Source organism: Leptidea sinapis, chromosome 38 (assembly GCF_905404315.1).
Source record: "Leptidea sinapis chromosome 38, ilLepSina1.1, whole genome shotgun sequence".
NCBI classification, from domain to species: Eukaryota; Metazoa; Arthropoda; class Insecta; order Lepidoptera; family Pieridae; genus Leptidea; species Leptidea sinapis.
Genome location: NC_066302.1, coordinates 431,325 through 446,459, shown reverse-complemented (window position 1 = coordinate 446,459; position 15,135 = coordinate 431,325). Strand labels below are relative to the sequence as shown.

General features: G+C 33.5%; 1 protein-coding gene across 1 annotated transcript in view; it reads left to right on the top strand.

The window, feature by feature from the left end:
- The window catches only part of LOC126975893 (uncharacterized), a 119,400-nt gene that overhangs the window by 95,457 nt on the left and 8,808 nt on the right, over positions 1–15,135 (top strand). The window contains exons 6-7 of the mRNA XM_050823999.1: positions 3,718–3,894; positions 4,486–4,608. Coding sequence (XP_050679956.1) covers positions 3,718–3,894; positions 4,486–4,608 — 300 coding nt within the window. The remainder of the gene's footprint in view (positions 1–3,717; positions 3,895–4,485; positions 4,609–15,135) is intronic.

Here is a 15,135-nt window from a genome sequence, read left to right as displayed (position 1 = left end):
CAGATATAAATAAAAAAAACAATACTGATCGAAGCTAACAATTGTCTCTTTTTAACCGACTTCAAAAAAGGTTCTCAATTCGTTGGTGGTTAATAATCACCGTGGTTTTTTAACCGTCGAATACACGTACACGTACATGAATTCGAAAACCGAAAACACATAGGGACGTGGATCGAACCGGAGGCTCTGTAGTGGGAGATAAATGTATTTGGGGATGACCTACTGTGGATTTAATATATATTTTGATTTGATAACAAAATTTTATGAACGATGCGGGACTCGAACCCACGACCTCTCGCGTTCCGTGCGAGTGCTCTTCCAACTGAGCTAACCGTTCGAGTGACGTATAGTCATAAAATCTTGTATGCTTTATTCAACTCTCAGGTTGCGGCTTCTTCTATAGGATCTACTTTACTTTTTTGAGATGTCGCTCTTGCAAATCTAAACAATTTGTTATGTTTTTTAAAATGATAAATAACCCTTACTTCTGGGATTAAAACACAAATAAAATTTGAAAACAACATTTTAAGAATGACGCCGGACCCGAAACCACGGCCTCTCGTATTCCGTGCTCTTCCAACTGAGCTAACCATTCGAGTGACGTATCGTCACATGAAATCTTTCTTCTCTTCTTTCTTAAATTTTATTTGTGTATTAATCCCAGAAGTGAGGTGTATTATCACTTTAAAAAACATAACAAATTGTTTATATATTATGATAATATTATATGCAACATATTAACGAACACGATTTTGAAAATATCTGATAAATTTGCAATACTCTTTTAGCTTTGAAGTGTAATGGATAATTCGCAACAATTTCGCAATAAATACCCTACTTGTATGGTAAGCCGGTCTCATTTTAACTAAGTGTAGTTTTTTCTCGTTTCGATTCCTAGTCGCGTCTACTATGGAGTGTGGTGTAACGGGGCGACCCGTTCCTTCTTCGAATGCTGCACGTGCATTGTTTCTAAGAAATATCACTAACTGCGCGACATAGCAGAGGCCAGAAAGACTATTTTCCCATAACGCGACTTCAAACGCCAATCCTGAAACTACCAGCTTCCTTCCCCGTATGAAGTTGCTAGCACTCGGCAACCAGTGAAACTAAAAAGCGACGCAATGCAAAATTAGTTCTATGCCTAAGTAAATACAGTTCAAATATGACAGAACGTGTTAATCGTGCAAGATTATTATCCTAGCTTGTATATGTTGAAGAAGGTAAAGCTGGGTCGTATGTGTCAGAATCGCTTGAGTCAACTGAGAGTTACGTTTTTTGATCCGCGTTCTTCGGAAGTTTTCAACTTTTTGCGTGAGTTGATCTGCGTAAAGCTCTTGCGATAATAAGGATTTTAAAAATTAGTCCTTTTGGGTACGAATGTTTTACGTTCTTGTTATTTTTTAACTTTTGAATTCGTTAAACTCCTAATAACAAATAATTATTAATTCGATTGAATGATAACTTTTATTAATGATTTATTAAGTATAAGATTTTTATTGATATAAAACTATGTTCATTTTATTCGAACTCTTAATAAAAAAGCATTTACATTCAATAAAGGAATGGATTCGTTGCCATAAGCGTTGTAATTTGGGAATGCTATTTTTTCATTTACTCTCGATGTAGAATTGTTTACTGTTGCTTGTATTACAAAAAAAGTATAAAAATAGTTAAAAAAAAAACTAAAAAACACGTTTAACATCAATTCCTGCCTTAATTTAGATGAAAAAATTATATAAATTAATATAAATCTTATTTTGCAAATTGAAAAATGGAATAATTTTATCAAATTAATGTACTGTTATCGGTCCTCGATAAATCTACGAAGTTTGAACGAAATCTGGCCGTTTAAAGTGGGTCAAAATCGCGCCCAAATGAGTCGGTTACAAACAAACATTCATACAGGTGAAGCTAATATAAAGCGTGTAAAAATTATAGTGTCACTTTTATAGTCGTAGTTAGCGTATTTTTGTAAGAAGTGAGGATTTATATACGATGACCTACGTACGACCTTTTAATTTACTTTTTACCACAACGCGATCAACCTCGACTATGCGCGTATGTAATTTAGAAATAAAAGTAATAATAAATCTATAGAGTTTCGTGCTTGCACCTGACTTTTCATTACAACATAGAAACATTTTTTTGGAAATGATGCTTGGTTTTTTTTAATGAAATAAGGGACGAGACGATCAAGACGGTGATTCAGGTGATGGTAACTGATTCGCCGTGCCCATTACAATGCAGTGCCGCACAGGATTCTTGAACAACCCAAAATTCTGATATCTTAATATTGATAATCTTCCGATTGCATTATTGATATTGTGTTTCGATTTGAAGAGCGCCGTAGCTACTTAAATTAGGCCTCAGACTGACGAGCGCAATTACGATGTAGCTGAGAATTTTGAGTTCAATCAAAAATAAGCGGCACTGTATTATATTCCTTACCAACAGGTGAAAGTAGGCTCGTATCTTTATATTCTTTCAGCGAAATGCGACTTTGTTCTAAACAATGTAAAAGATTTTACAATTTAATTCAATCACTAATTGTAATTCATGTTTCCACTAATTAATTACTTTTATATTTGCCGACAGAATTTGCGAGTAATGAATTGTTAATAGTAAAAGCTGGTTTTCGGATTATATTACTGGCATGATTATATTGCTAACTGACAACAAATACAGGAAACAGTAATCTAAGTAGGTACCTTCTAAAAATTTAAAATGGAAGAAGCAGCTAAAAAATGTAAATGTGCTTTTTGTTCAACTTAACTTTTCAATTACTGAAAAAATCTCAAATCTAACAGTAGTTAGGAACGCTATTATTTATTATTAGTTCCTACTGGTACTTCCAGAGATAATAGCGTTTATAACAAATAAAAATCTGCCTTACCTTTATATTCTATATATTTAATATATATTGACTCATTACTTTATCTTTGGAACTATAAGGCGTAGAGACTTGAAATTTGTTCGAAATATTCCTTCCGCCGAGTAGAGGTCAGCTAAGAATGGATAAGGTCCACACGAAAGAGTTTTTTTTTTATAATGAACAGAACAACGTCTGTCAGGTCAGCTAGTATAAATGAAAGTTATTTACTGGTCAAGAATGGAACAGGATCGTAGTTTGTATATCTTAAGGAGAATCGACGAAACTTAAATAAGTTTTTACTCGCGAGTAACTACTGCTTTTCTAAGATTAAAACAAATTTTTCATTTTACCAACCACTAACCTAAGAATAATATAACTTTACGCGAGTAAATATTTACATGGACGATTTTGCCGGTGTATAAGGTTAAGCTGAGAATAACAGTTGACAGAGCAGAGATGTCACTTGTCACCTGGAAGACGAATAAAAATAAACAAGCTGTTAACATTTGACATTTCACTTCAAGTCACGTTAGAAGGAACAATAGAAAATGGATATTTGTCAGTCTATACATTCGTTCACTCTATGTTCATCATTCACTTTTAAGCACAGGATAATAACAATACCGAGATAACGTACTCCAGCTTAGCAAAACACTCTAAGAAAAACGTGATTCACTCGATTGTATGAAACGTGCAGTCATTGATAGATTAACAGATGACAGCTATTATCTTGTAAAAAACGGAGATAGCCGAAATCCACTACGTTTTAAGCAACTGCTCGCTTTCAAACTTAGCCGCTGGTTGGTAGAATCCGCCCTTATACATAAATCATTCTGTCGTTACAGATCTTCACGGCCAGTTTTATGAAAATACCGTAGTAGTACAATACGACAAGGATCTGCTCGAGGTTTGGGATGAAGCGAAGAGGCTTCGCTGCGAATGGTTCAACGATTACGAGAAGACAGCTTCAAAGCCACCGATGGTTATCGCCGATTTGGATGTTGTTCAACTAGACTTTAGAGGTACACGTTTAAAATTTTTTTTATTCCGACACACATGAAGTTAAACGATATTTTTTTTTATTATGTAGTGTGAAGCGATGTCTTTAATTTATTCAGCCGTTGACAATTTCTGATAACTTAAATGTCAGGGTACTACATAAATTGTTCAATATAGGTGTTATAGATTCTTCATGCAGCCATATTGTTGCGATAAGGCGAATTTTTTCTGTGTTGTATACGTTGCTATATCAAGCGATAGTTTGGAGCTATTTTTATTTGCTATGCCAAATAAGTACATCTTTTTAAGTGTGGTCAAAAGTAAACATTCATTTTCTTAATACTGGCTAGTCTAGTCAAAGGCTATTTATACACATATAGAACGTATCCTAATCAACCAAATTATTTGTCATTCAAGGGCTGCCTGGTAATGCTACAAGATAGCAAACCGAAGTTTTGAAGTTCGATATTAATTGATGATTATATTAAGCTAATTTATAAAATTATATATTTTCTTTTAGTTTATTTTATATCGGTCATCCACGTAGAAGCTCAAACTCATGTTAATTAAAGAAAATATCATACTACAAGGCACTTAGAAACGTTTAATTTTAGGGGATAACGTGGATTGCTGGATGGAGATCCAGGCTGGAAAAGGTCCCTGGGCACCTCCCGTCTCCGGGATAGTGCCACTTGGCTCCACGCTTACACTCGTCGTTGCCATCAACGACTACCGAGGTAAGTTACTGACGACACATAGGACCCAGAAGTTAGTGACCCTGACTCAATAACCTAGGAGCCCCGGGTTCGAATCCCGGTAGGCGCAAACATTTGCAAATATGAATGTTTGTTTCCGTGTTATGATTGTTTATATATACTTATACATGATTAAGTATGTATATTGTATAAAATATTATATCGTTATTTGGCACACATAATAGGAGCTTTGCCTTATATAGCTAAGTTATAATTAAAGACAACATAAACACTTATAGATAAAAAGAACTTGCATTCGTTTTAAATATAAAGTTTTATAAAACTCCAAGGATGTTTCTTGTTTCCAATTTTCCACCAATTGAGACGTAAATTATTGCAATAAATAGCGCAAAACCATACATTACTGTTGCGTTGAGTCCAAGAAATAGCAATGAATTTCGAATAGGAATTATGGTGTTTCATTTGGATAGCCATGTACTTTAGATAACGAGTCTCTAAGGCCACGGGTCGCGACACATGCATAACTAATCGTGGTAGAAAGTAATTTGAGGTTCCTAACACTCTCTTACCTATAATAGGTCAAAGAGAGATAGGTTTATGACGTCAGGCAACAAAAATGCGCGTGAGAATAAACTCTGGATAAATTGCTGACTTTTTTAAAAATAATATGTACTTATATCACATCGTTTATATAGAGGTAGTGTTAAACTAATTTTTTTATGCAGGAACAAACAGTCATTTATAACTATATTAGCTGAGAAACAATTATTAAAATATAGACCTATAGATTTTTAAATACGACGTCATTAATTATTTTATATACGACAAATTCTTCATTATAGACATAAGTTTTGAAGAGTTACATACTATCTACATTATTAACCTACAGTTTCTTATTTTTTTTTAAATCTACTTTATAGTTTTACTTAAAGCAAATAATATTAACATAAGTTTTGAAGAGTAACATACCTACCTACATTATGGACCTATAGTTTCCTACGTTTTTAAAAACTACATCATTTATTATTTTATATCACACAAATACTTATTTATAGACATAAGTTTTAAGGAGCAACACACTACTTAAATTTTTAATAATTATTTTAACTAGTACTACTTACTAATAGATATTAACGAATATGAAATTACAGTTTTTCAATGTTAATTAAGGATCATGATTATAGTCGTTAAATTTATTTAGTGTTCTTTCGAGTCTCTGCTACCTAGTTCGGAATAATCAGTGAGAATATAAACAATTAATGTTTCAATTTATTGTTAATTTTAATTAATTCCACTGTACTTCCTTATAAGCTGTTTGCCAAACCAAACACTTCTTTTCTCACGAAGACATTATACTTGAAGTAGCTACTAGTCTTTGTCTATGTATATTTAGAATGTAATGTAACATGATAAAGTCAATGACCCAAACTAATTTCAGATAGTCTATTTCGTTGCTTGTTTTATCACAGTGACATTATGATTTGAGTCTTTAGGAACGTAGCGTATCGTATACGACCCCTATCTCACTATATCGCACTGTTACTCTGAGAATAATAACAATGGTCTAGCTACATCTCTTAACCAACCTGTGGCGGTAATTAACGGATATTTATAATCCATCCATCGCTTAAATTGAGTATACCAGTGTCAGAATTTAGCCTGCTAAGAACTATACAAATGATTTATGTTTTCTTTAGTGTTAATTCCGCCAATATTTATCTATAATAAATATATGGTACTACAATAATATTGGCGGAATTAAAACTAAAGAAAACTTAAATCATTTGTGATAAGAACTAAGAACTGTCAGCTAAGAAAAGATCTAGTAGGTACCTATGGCTACCGATTGTTTTGTGGAGAATTGATCAGGTGGATACTGAAAAGACTTAGCGACACTGCATACGCCTAGTTCATTTGTGATTAGATCAAGCACTTAAAGGGTTTAAACCGAAACACAGCAGAACATATTTATATGTATACATTTGTGAAGAGGGTTTTTTTCTGCATCGAACAATTATTAAATATCTTAACTTCGATACTTCCTTAGGCACAAGCTTTTGTTATTAATGTGATAACAGTATAGTATAAGAGTCTTTAGACGGCAATAGCAACCATTGGTCCAAACGATGCATAAGAAACATCTTAATGTTAATATAATAATGAAATAATAATATTAATACTATATAATAATTGACGTAACGAGCAATATAATAATAATATTGACACACTTTTTACACAAACTAATTGCCCCAAATTAGGCACATATAGCCTATATTGGGTTGCAAGACAACGATATATTTAATACAATATACTAACTTAAACATACATATAAACATCCATGACTCGGAAACAAACATCCATATTCATCATATAAATGCTTGCACCTACCGGTATTCGAACCCGGGACCTCTAGCTTTACTAACCTTAGGTAGGATCGCTAACCACTCGGCTATAAAGGTCATCAAATATATATGTTTACCGGATGGTGAAAGTCGTATATCGTACAAATGACTACCTACATTGCAGTGCCACTTATTGAAAACCCAAACTTTTGGGCTCTGGCACCATGATTGCGCTTGGAAGATTCTACTTTCATAATTTTTAATGCGAACAAATTGAAACATCATCTGAAGCACTGATAAAAGTATTCAAAAAAAGAAATACGAATGAAGCTCTATCACTGAGCAGGAAAATCTTATGCATACTCACCAGGATGCTAACTGAGCACTGTCGCCTAAACATGCACCTCAGTGTAATCGGAATAAAAATCGAAAATCTATCTGTTCTGTGATTGCGGCCCACTAATACATAAACGTAACACCATCCTTAGCTACTACACCCTGCTTCCGGGTGTTGCTTGTAATCCTAATATACTACGGTTCGTAAATGCGGCAGGGCTTGACGACGAGCTATAAGTATGAGTAGCGAACACAGTAGGAGGCTAATCCTGAGCGGCACTGCATTATAATGGGCAGGGCGTATCAATTACCATCAGCTGAACGTCCTGGTCGTCTTCATCATCGGTAAATAAAACTTTTGCACTACCAAATAGTGATTTTACGGTAGCAGACCGTCTGGTATCCATATTGCCCCGAAAGGACATACTTTGAGCTAGCTGAGTGAACTCTGTTACATTAAGTAATACCTAATAAAGGCCTCACCTTAACAATGAATAGAAATACCAGAACAACAAAAACAGTCGCAACAATGCAAGTTGATTAAGTGTAAGCAGAAAGTCGTTAATAACACATTTCATCTTCCTTTTATGTTCATTCGTAAATAAGTTTCATTTAAAGAAATAACAATTAATGTTATTTTTAGCGCATGACAGCTGTATAACAGCTGTGACGTGTTGCAAAGAGAAATAATTGATGCGCAAATTTTATTTAGCTTTCTAGGAATGTGAATTGCTTATCATTGCGAATAAGTCATTAGGATGATTGGCAAAAAATACAAATGATATTTTCAATGTTGTTAATTGTTTTTTTTTATTCAATTAAGTAAACTTTTGCTCAATTATATTATAGTTGGGAACTTTTTATAGCTTTCACTGGGTCTGATCATAATGGGTTATAATGCAATACTAACACAATATCTTTCGACGAACAGTATAAAAGTATATTATCTTTAGACAGCACAGTGCTTACATCCAACATTAAAATGATCATTCTTACGATGTTAAGTTGCTTTAAACGTTAGTTGCATTTCATATTCTAACAGAATCATTAGTTGGAATTAAATTCTGTATAATTAATAAATAACAAATACTTGTTACTCCATAAAAAACTACAATATTACATTAGATAAAAGATAAAATGTTCAAGTAGAGGTAGAAAATTTATTGAAGTAGGCGTTACTTTGCGGAAATCCATAATTATCCAAATGGTTTGAGTTTTCTTTGGTGTTAATTCCGTAATATTTGTCTATAAACAATTCAACACCTGTTTCGCCTCTACACGAGGCATCTTCAGTACGTGTTGTCTCGGGAAAATCTGGCACGAGACTGACCGTGCCAATATTGGCGGAATTAACACTAAAGAAAACTCAAATCATTTGGACAAATTGATGTATGCAAATATTTTATTGAAAAATTTACTAACGCCAAATATGTGCGAGAGGAACGATGGCTGGTCCATGCATCAACTCGTGAACGGGTGCTGCTTGTGGTGTCAGGTCGACATCTAATAGTTAATAAATCATTGTATTTGTTGGATACAATTACTAATTGTGACAGTAATCACGGCCAGTTTTTATAATTAAAAGATTCTAGAGTTTCTTAATTTGTATATGTTTTGCTATTTTTGTTTAACTTGGTGAATCTGTATCGGTATTTCATACGCGTGGAAATTTTCAAGCAAATCGTATTTGACAAAGCTATTGAACATTACGTTGAAATAATTCTTACGTAGATGTTTCATGTAGCGGAGTTATTTTACTACCATGAACTGACCCCTGCTCGTCAGATTATAACTAGTCCAAAAAAAAATAAACTTTAAAATATCCGATCAAATGAACTTTAACGAAAATTGTCCTTTGACATTTAAATGATCGTTACCTATCGATGTTCATTAACAAATGATATATTAAAGTGAAATTTTAAGATTGTTATCATCAAATTAATTAAAACGGTACACATTTTTTTTATGGAATAGGAGTACAAACTAGCGTACGGGTCACCTGGTGTTAAGTGATCAACGCCGCCCACATTCTCTTGCAACACCAGAGGAATCACAAGAGCGTTGCCGGCCCTTAAGGAAGGTGTACACGCTTTTTTTGAAGGTACCCATGTTGTATCGTCCCGGAAACACCGCACAAGGAAGCTCATTCCACAGCTACGAGGAAGAAAGCTCCTTGAAAACCGCACTGTGGAGGACCGCCACACATCCAGATGGTGGGGATGATATCCTAACTTGTGGCGTGTCGTGTGAAGGTGGAATAAATTACACAAATATTCTCAATTTAAAATAAACAGTCTTGAATCCTTTTTGGAAGGCGCTGCCAGCTTATTCTTAAATTTTCTCGAAGCAAGTTACTATTGTTATTACATCACCGCTTATAAGTTTTAGACATGAAGATGAACTGTATCAATTGCACTTTTGACGTATTCTATTTGTTGTATGCAATTACTTATATACTATACCAGTGGGAGGCTCCTTTGCACCGGATGCCGGCTAGATTATGGGTACTATAACGGCGCCTATTTCTGCCGAGAAGCAGTAATGTGCAAGCATTACTGTGTTTCGGTCTAATAGGCGCCTCAGCTAGTGAAATTACTGGGCAAATGAGACTTGACAACTTATGTCTCAAAGTGACGAGCGCAGTTGTAGTACCGCTCAGAATTTATGGGTTTTCAGTAATCCTGAGCGGCACTGCATTGTAATGGGCAGGGCGTATCAATTACCATCAGCTGAATGTACTGCTCGTTTCGTCTTTAACAATTTACCAAATCTAGTCTACCTTCCAGCTGCCCGATTTCCTACTTCTTAGTTGTAGTATCTGACTATGAAAATATTTGATATTAAAACTCACATCATTATAATCGGAAGAATTAACAAGGCCACAACCTCTTTAAATCCGTATAAAGTCCACGTGTTAATATATAGAAGATAAGTAAAGGTGTGGAAAGTGGCCAGAGTCCCACGGAAGAGCAAAAGTGCCAAAGGTCACGTCGTCATAAACCATACTAGCAAACATAAATATCTCACACATTCCATTTGTCTAGAAATATTTACATAAATTTATTGTTATATATTCACAGATAGTTTATTTTCTAAGCTTTCTTCTACGTGGGTTTGCTTATTACATTAAAAAAAACCTTTTCAAACACTTGAGCACCATTTAAGCATTCATGAAGTTTAATATGCCTACAGTATCCTGAATAAGAAGCATCGTGGTTTATGAAAAAGAATAAAAAAAAATTTTTTTTTATTGTGGATTTGTAGTCTAATAAATTACTTGCTAATTAAATAAAACACTTTTATAGGATTAAAACGCGTGGAATTGTAACTGTTTTTACATTAGATTTTTGCGTAAAAGTTTTATTTAAGTATTTAATTTTTATATTTATTTTTATAGTAACTCATGAATTTTCTGATATTCCGTTATTTTTTCTAACTAAAATGCGATACATACAAAAATATTTTAGTCGAAAGCAATACTTAAAGAATGATAAAATAAATCCAAAGGCCATAGATAAATATAAAATTAATTAAATTTTAAATAAAATAAAATAATACTCATAAATAGGACAGATTAACATGCCAAGCAAAGTACAACAGAAAGCCAGATTTCAGAATATTTATCATCTCAAAAAGAATACATATTCACATACTGAGATACTTAAACTTACATGACATATGTCATATTGAGGGGCAAATCGTAGTGTATTACTATACCAGTGGGAGGCTCCTTTGTACTGAATGCCGGCTAGAAAATGGGTACCACAATGGCGCCTATTTCTGCCGTGAAGCAATATATAATAATAATGTGTAAGCATTACTTTGTTACGGTCTGAAGGGCGCCGTAGCTAGTGAAATTACTAGGAAAATAAGACTTGACATCTTATGTCTCAAGGCGACGAGCGCAGTTGTAGTGCCACTCAGAATTTTTTGATTTTTCAATAAACCTAAGCGGCGCTGTATTGTAATGTTCAGGGCATACAAATAAACATCAGCTGAACGCCCTACTCGTCTCTTCCCTTATTTTCATAAAAAATTTCATTATTTTTGCTGTGATATTTAAAGTTACAATAAATACTAATTAGATAGTTACATAAATAACACAATAGTTGGTTAACGTATAAAATAAATGATTGATTTGTTTACATAAAGTAATGAATGTAATACCAAATAAAAGTTAAGCAACATTGTCGCTTGAAATGATTCTTGATGTCATAAAGTTGACGTTTATGAATCAAACAAAATACAAGACGCTGGGTTAGGTGGCAGTTATCGACAGGTCGTCGTAAAAGCATTTCTAACTGCTAATAATAGTGTGCAAACATGCTAACGGTACAATGAATAGTAAAAACTCAACTGGACAACTGTGTACTTAACGGCGCATGTGGATTCATTCCATTTTATTCAGAACTAAATCCTTGTTTATGGAACAGGATTGTAAGTGATAACTCTTGAGCGTAATTATTTGCTTGGTTAGAAGTCGACTGTCTACTTTTCGGATGCATGCAATTTTATAAGGTTGGGTCGTACAATACTATTTGCATGATATTTGGGAGAAAAATACTGAATATGCTAATTATATCATAAATAATAATGTTTGATTGTTATATAGATGTTTTAACTTTAGCTAAATGGTTTTGGTGAAATTTGGGGTTTACTAATACAGTTTAGCGTACCTACGGTTCACGCATAGGACAGACACCAGTGGGGGCATTTGCACAGGATGCCGGCTAGATTATGGGTACCACAACGGTGCCTGTTTCTGCCGTGAAGCAGTAATGTGTAAGCATTACTGTGTTTCGGTCTGAAAGGCGCCGTAGCTAGTGAAATTACTGGGCAAATGAGACTTAACAACTTATGTCTCAAGGTGACGAGCGCAGTTGTAGTGCCGCTCAGAATTTTTGGGTCTTTCAAGAATCCTGAGCGGCACTGCATTGTAATGGGCAGGGCGTATCAATTACCATCAGCTGAACGTCCGGCTTGTCTCGTCCCTTGTTTTCGTAAAAAAAAGACACACATTTATAACCAGCACCCAACAAAATCATTTGCTATGCATATAACAACCATTGTAAATACATTGATTTAAAAGAGTAGCCGTTAAGTTTCATGTATTTTCTTCTCACGAGCTTTACTTTTTCTGAACATGGTTGATTCAGTAACCAATGAAATATTTACTATACTATATATATATTTACTATATTTAGCTTATCTGCTTAAATAAATGTTTATGCCTATTTGAATAAAGTTTATTTGACTTTGAATTTGCTATATTGCGTAAGTTTGGTTAAATTTTAAATTTTATTTTTTTACTTAAACGTACTTCGTGAATGCTGCAATAGATACACTTTAAATAGATGTTTCACATAGAATTATAGTTGCAGTAACGATTTATTAATTTATTTATTTATTGGGGTCTAACCAGCAATTTACATAATTAATATTTCTTAAACTATTATCAATTTACATTAAAAAACAGTAATCAGAAATAAAATATACAAGAGTAATTTAAATGTCTGCAATACCTTATAACAGACACGGTTTGGAATTAAAATTAAAATCATTGTTATCGTTGTACCAAGTTTAATTTAATGTAATTTGTTTACCTCTTTTGTATCAATGCGTATTAACAAATTAGTTATTTCTGTGAATGTTTGCGTTTGTACCTTTGATTTTTCGTTTTGTTATTATTGTATCTGTGAAACATGTGTTAGGACGCATCTATATTTATATATTGTATCTCTTCCTATATTGTTCAGTTCTTTTGATGTGTTAAGTTCAGAATTGTTTTAAAGATATTAAGGGAACCAGATAATAAGTACTTATTTGTTTTCCTTAATATGTTATGTTTTTTTTATTTATTTATTTTACACACAAAATAGTATTTTACAATTTACTTAAATTTAAGTACAAATATAAACCAACTCGGATTTTACCGTCTACTACACTCGGCGCATGTTATTAATAACTAAGAGAAAACTAAGAATATATATAATATACTATATGACATAATATCAGTACTTCAAACTAATTAGAATATGACTTCAAAGCATTTATTATAATTAATAACATTAAACATTTTCAACCATCTTCTATCAAAAAAATTAACAGTTACAGCAAATTTATAACTATGTGAGACAAACAAGACGCTTACCAAGTTCTATATTAGTATTATGACATTATAATTATCAGGATTGATACAGTAGTACCGGTATATTGTCTCATTCCATATTTAATTATAAAATACATATTATATTACGTGAAATCATTATAAATATTAATAATAGATTTATTATATTTTAGTACGCAATAAAATAAATATGAAAATAATCTTAATAATAATCTATTCAGCAGTTTATTTCTACTAATCCCATAGTTATGACTATTATAAACGGTAAAGTTATGAAAGGATATACGCCGGCAGACATTAAGAGAAGAATTAAGATTCTTATGAAAAGTTAATGACATGTAGATCTCTAAATTAAACCTTGTCGCATTCGATTTAGAATATTTTACACCAGATGGACTTCAATTACCACACAAAGTCGGAGTATTAATTCGTAATGTCATGAAATTTTGGGTCAAATTTATTTGTTAAGTACTGTACCTCGAAGAATTAGGAATACTCCTAATCCTCAACCCATGTCGGCTAGATTACCACAACGGCGCCTATTTCTGCCGTGAAGCAGTAACGTGTAAGCATAACTGTGTTTCGGTCTGAAGGGCGCCATAGCTAGCGAAATTACTGGGCAAATGAGACTTGACAACTTATGTTCAAGGAGACGAGCGCAGTTTTAGTGCCGCTCAGAAATTTTGGGTTTTTCAATGATACTGAGCGACACTGCATCATAATGGTCAGTATCAATTACCATGAACGTCCTGCTCGTCTCGTCCCTTATTTTCATTTAAAAAATAATAGAAATAGAATATAATATAGTATAAACGATCTGGCAGCTCGATAATGTGCAATAAGTTTTGATTAGTCAATGTGAGTGTTAGCCAGTGGTTTAACATACTAAAGAACTTATGCCAAGCGTTTGCGACTTTTTTCAAAATCGGTTACACTAACATTAGACCGCGTCTATATGCCAGTACAATAAAGTAACTCTATGCATAGAACACAGTTCGGAATGAGTTCAGAAATGTATAGATGACTATAAGCTTCGTTCTCACAGCTCAATTAAAGACCAGCGTGATTGATTTGAAAGCAAATGAACGTGAGAATGTCGGGGGGCGAATTGTGATTAATTATTAAATTGTAACGAACTGCGCTTCGATGGATAATAACTTTGGGGCAAGAACCTTGGATCTTATTGATTATGTGCCAAGTGAATTACCTTTTGTATATATTATTAATCGTTTAGCGATGTTATTGCCGCTATATAATTACATTGCTTGCGATATTAAGAAACTGTTTGTTATCCGTGATTTCGTCCGCTTTGACATTTTGGTTCTTTTACAAAAAATCTATGTTGACTATCTTCTTCTCGGAAAAACAAAAATAAATCTGTCCCACGAAATCTCTGCATCCCTACTAATAGTAAAAATGTGAATGTTAGTTTGTTTGTTACGCTTTTACGCCGGAGCTAGTGAACCGATTTTGTTGAAAATTGGTACAGCGATAGACTAGAACTTGGGAAAGAACATAGGCTTAATTTTATCCCGGAAAAATCCATTGTTCCCGCGTCACGCGTTTCACGTCGATAAGCTATAATTATACCAATAGTAGGTTTAGTTTGCCATAGAAATCTTCCTAGAAATAAGATTCATATAATTGGGAACGGGAGCGAAAACGGGAACCGGAACTGGAATAGTACATGAGATAATCTTCAATTCTAAACGGACGAAGTCGTGGGCATAAGCAGTTTTTCTA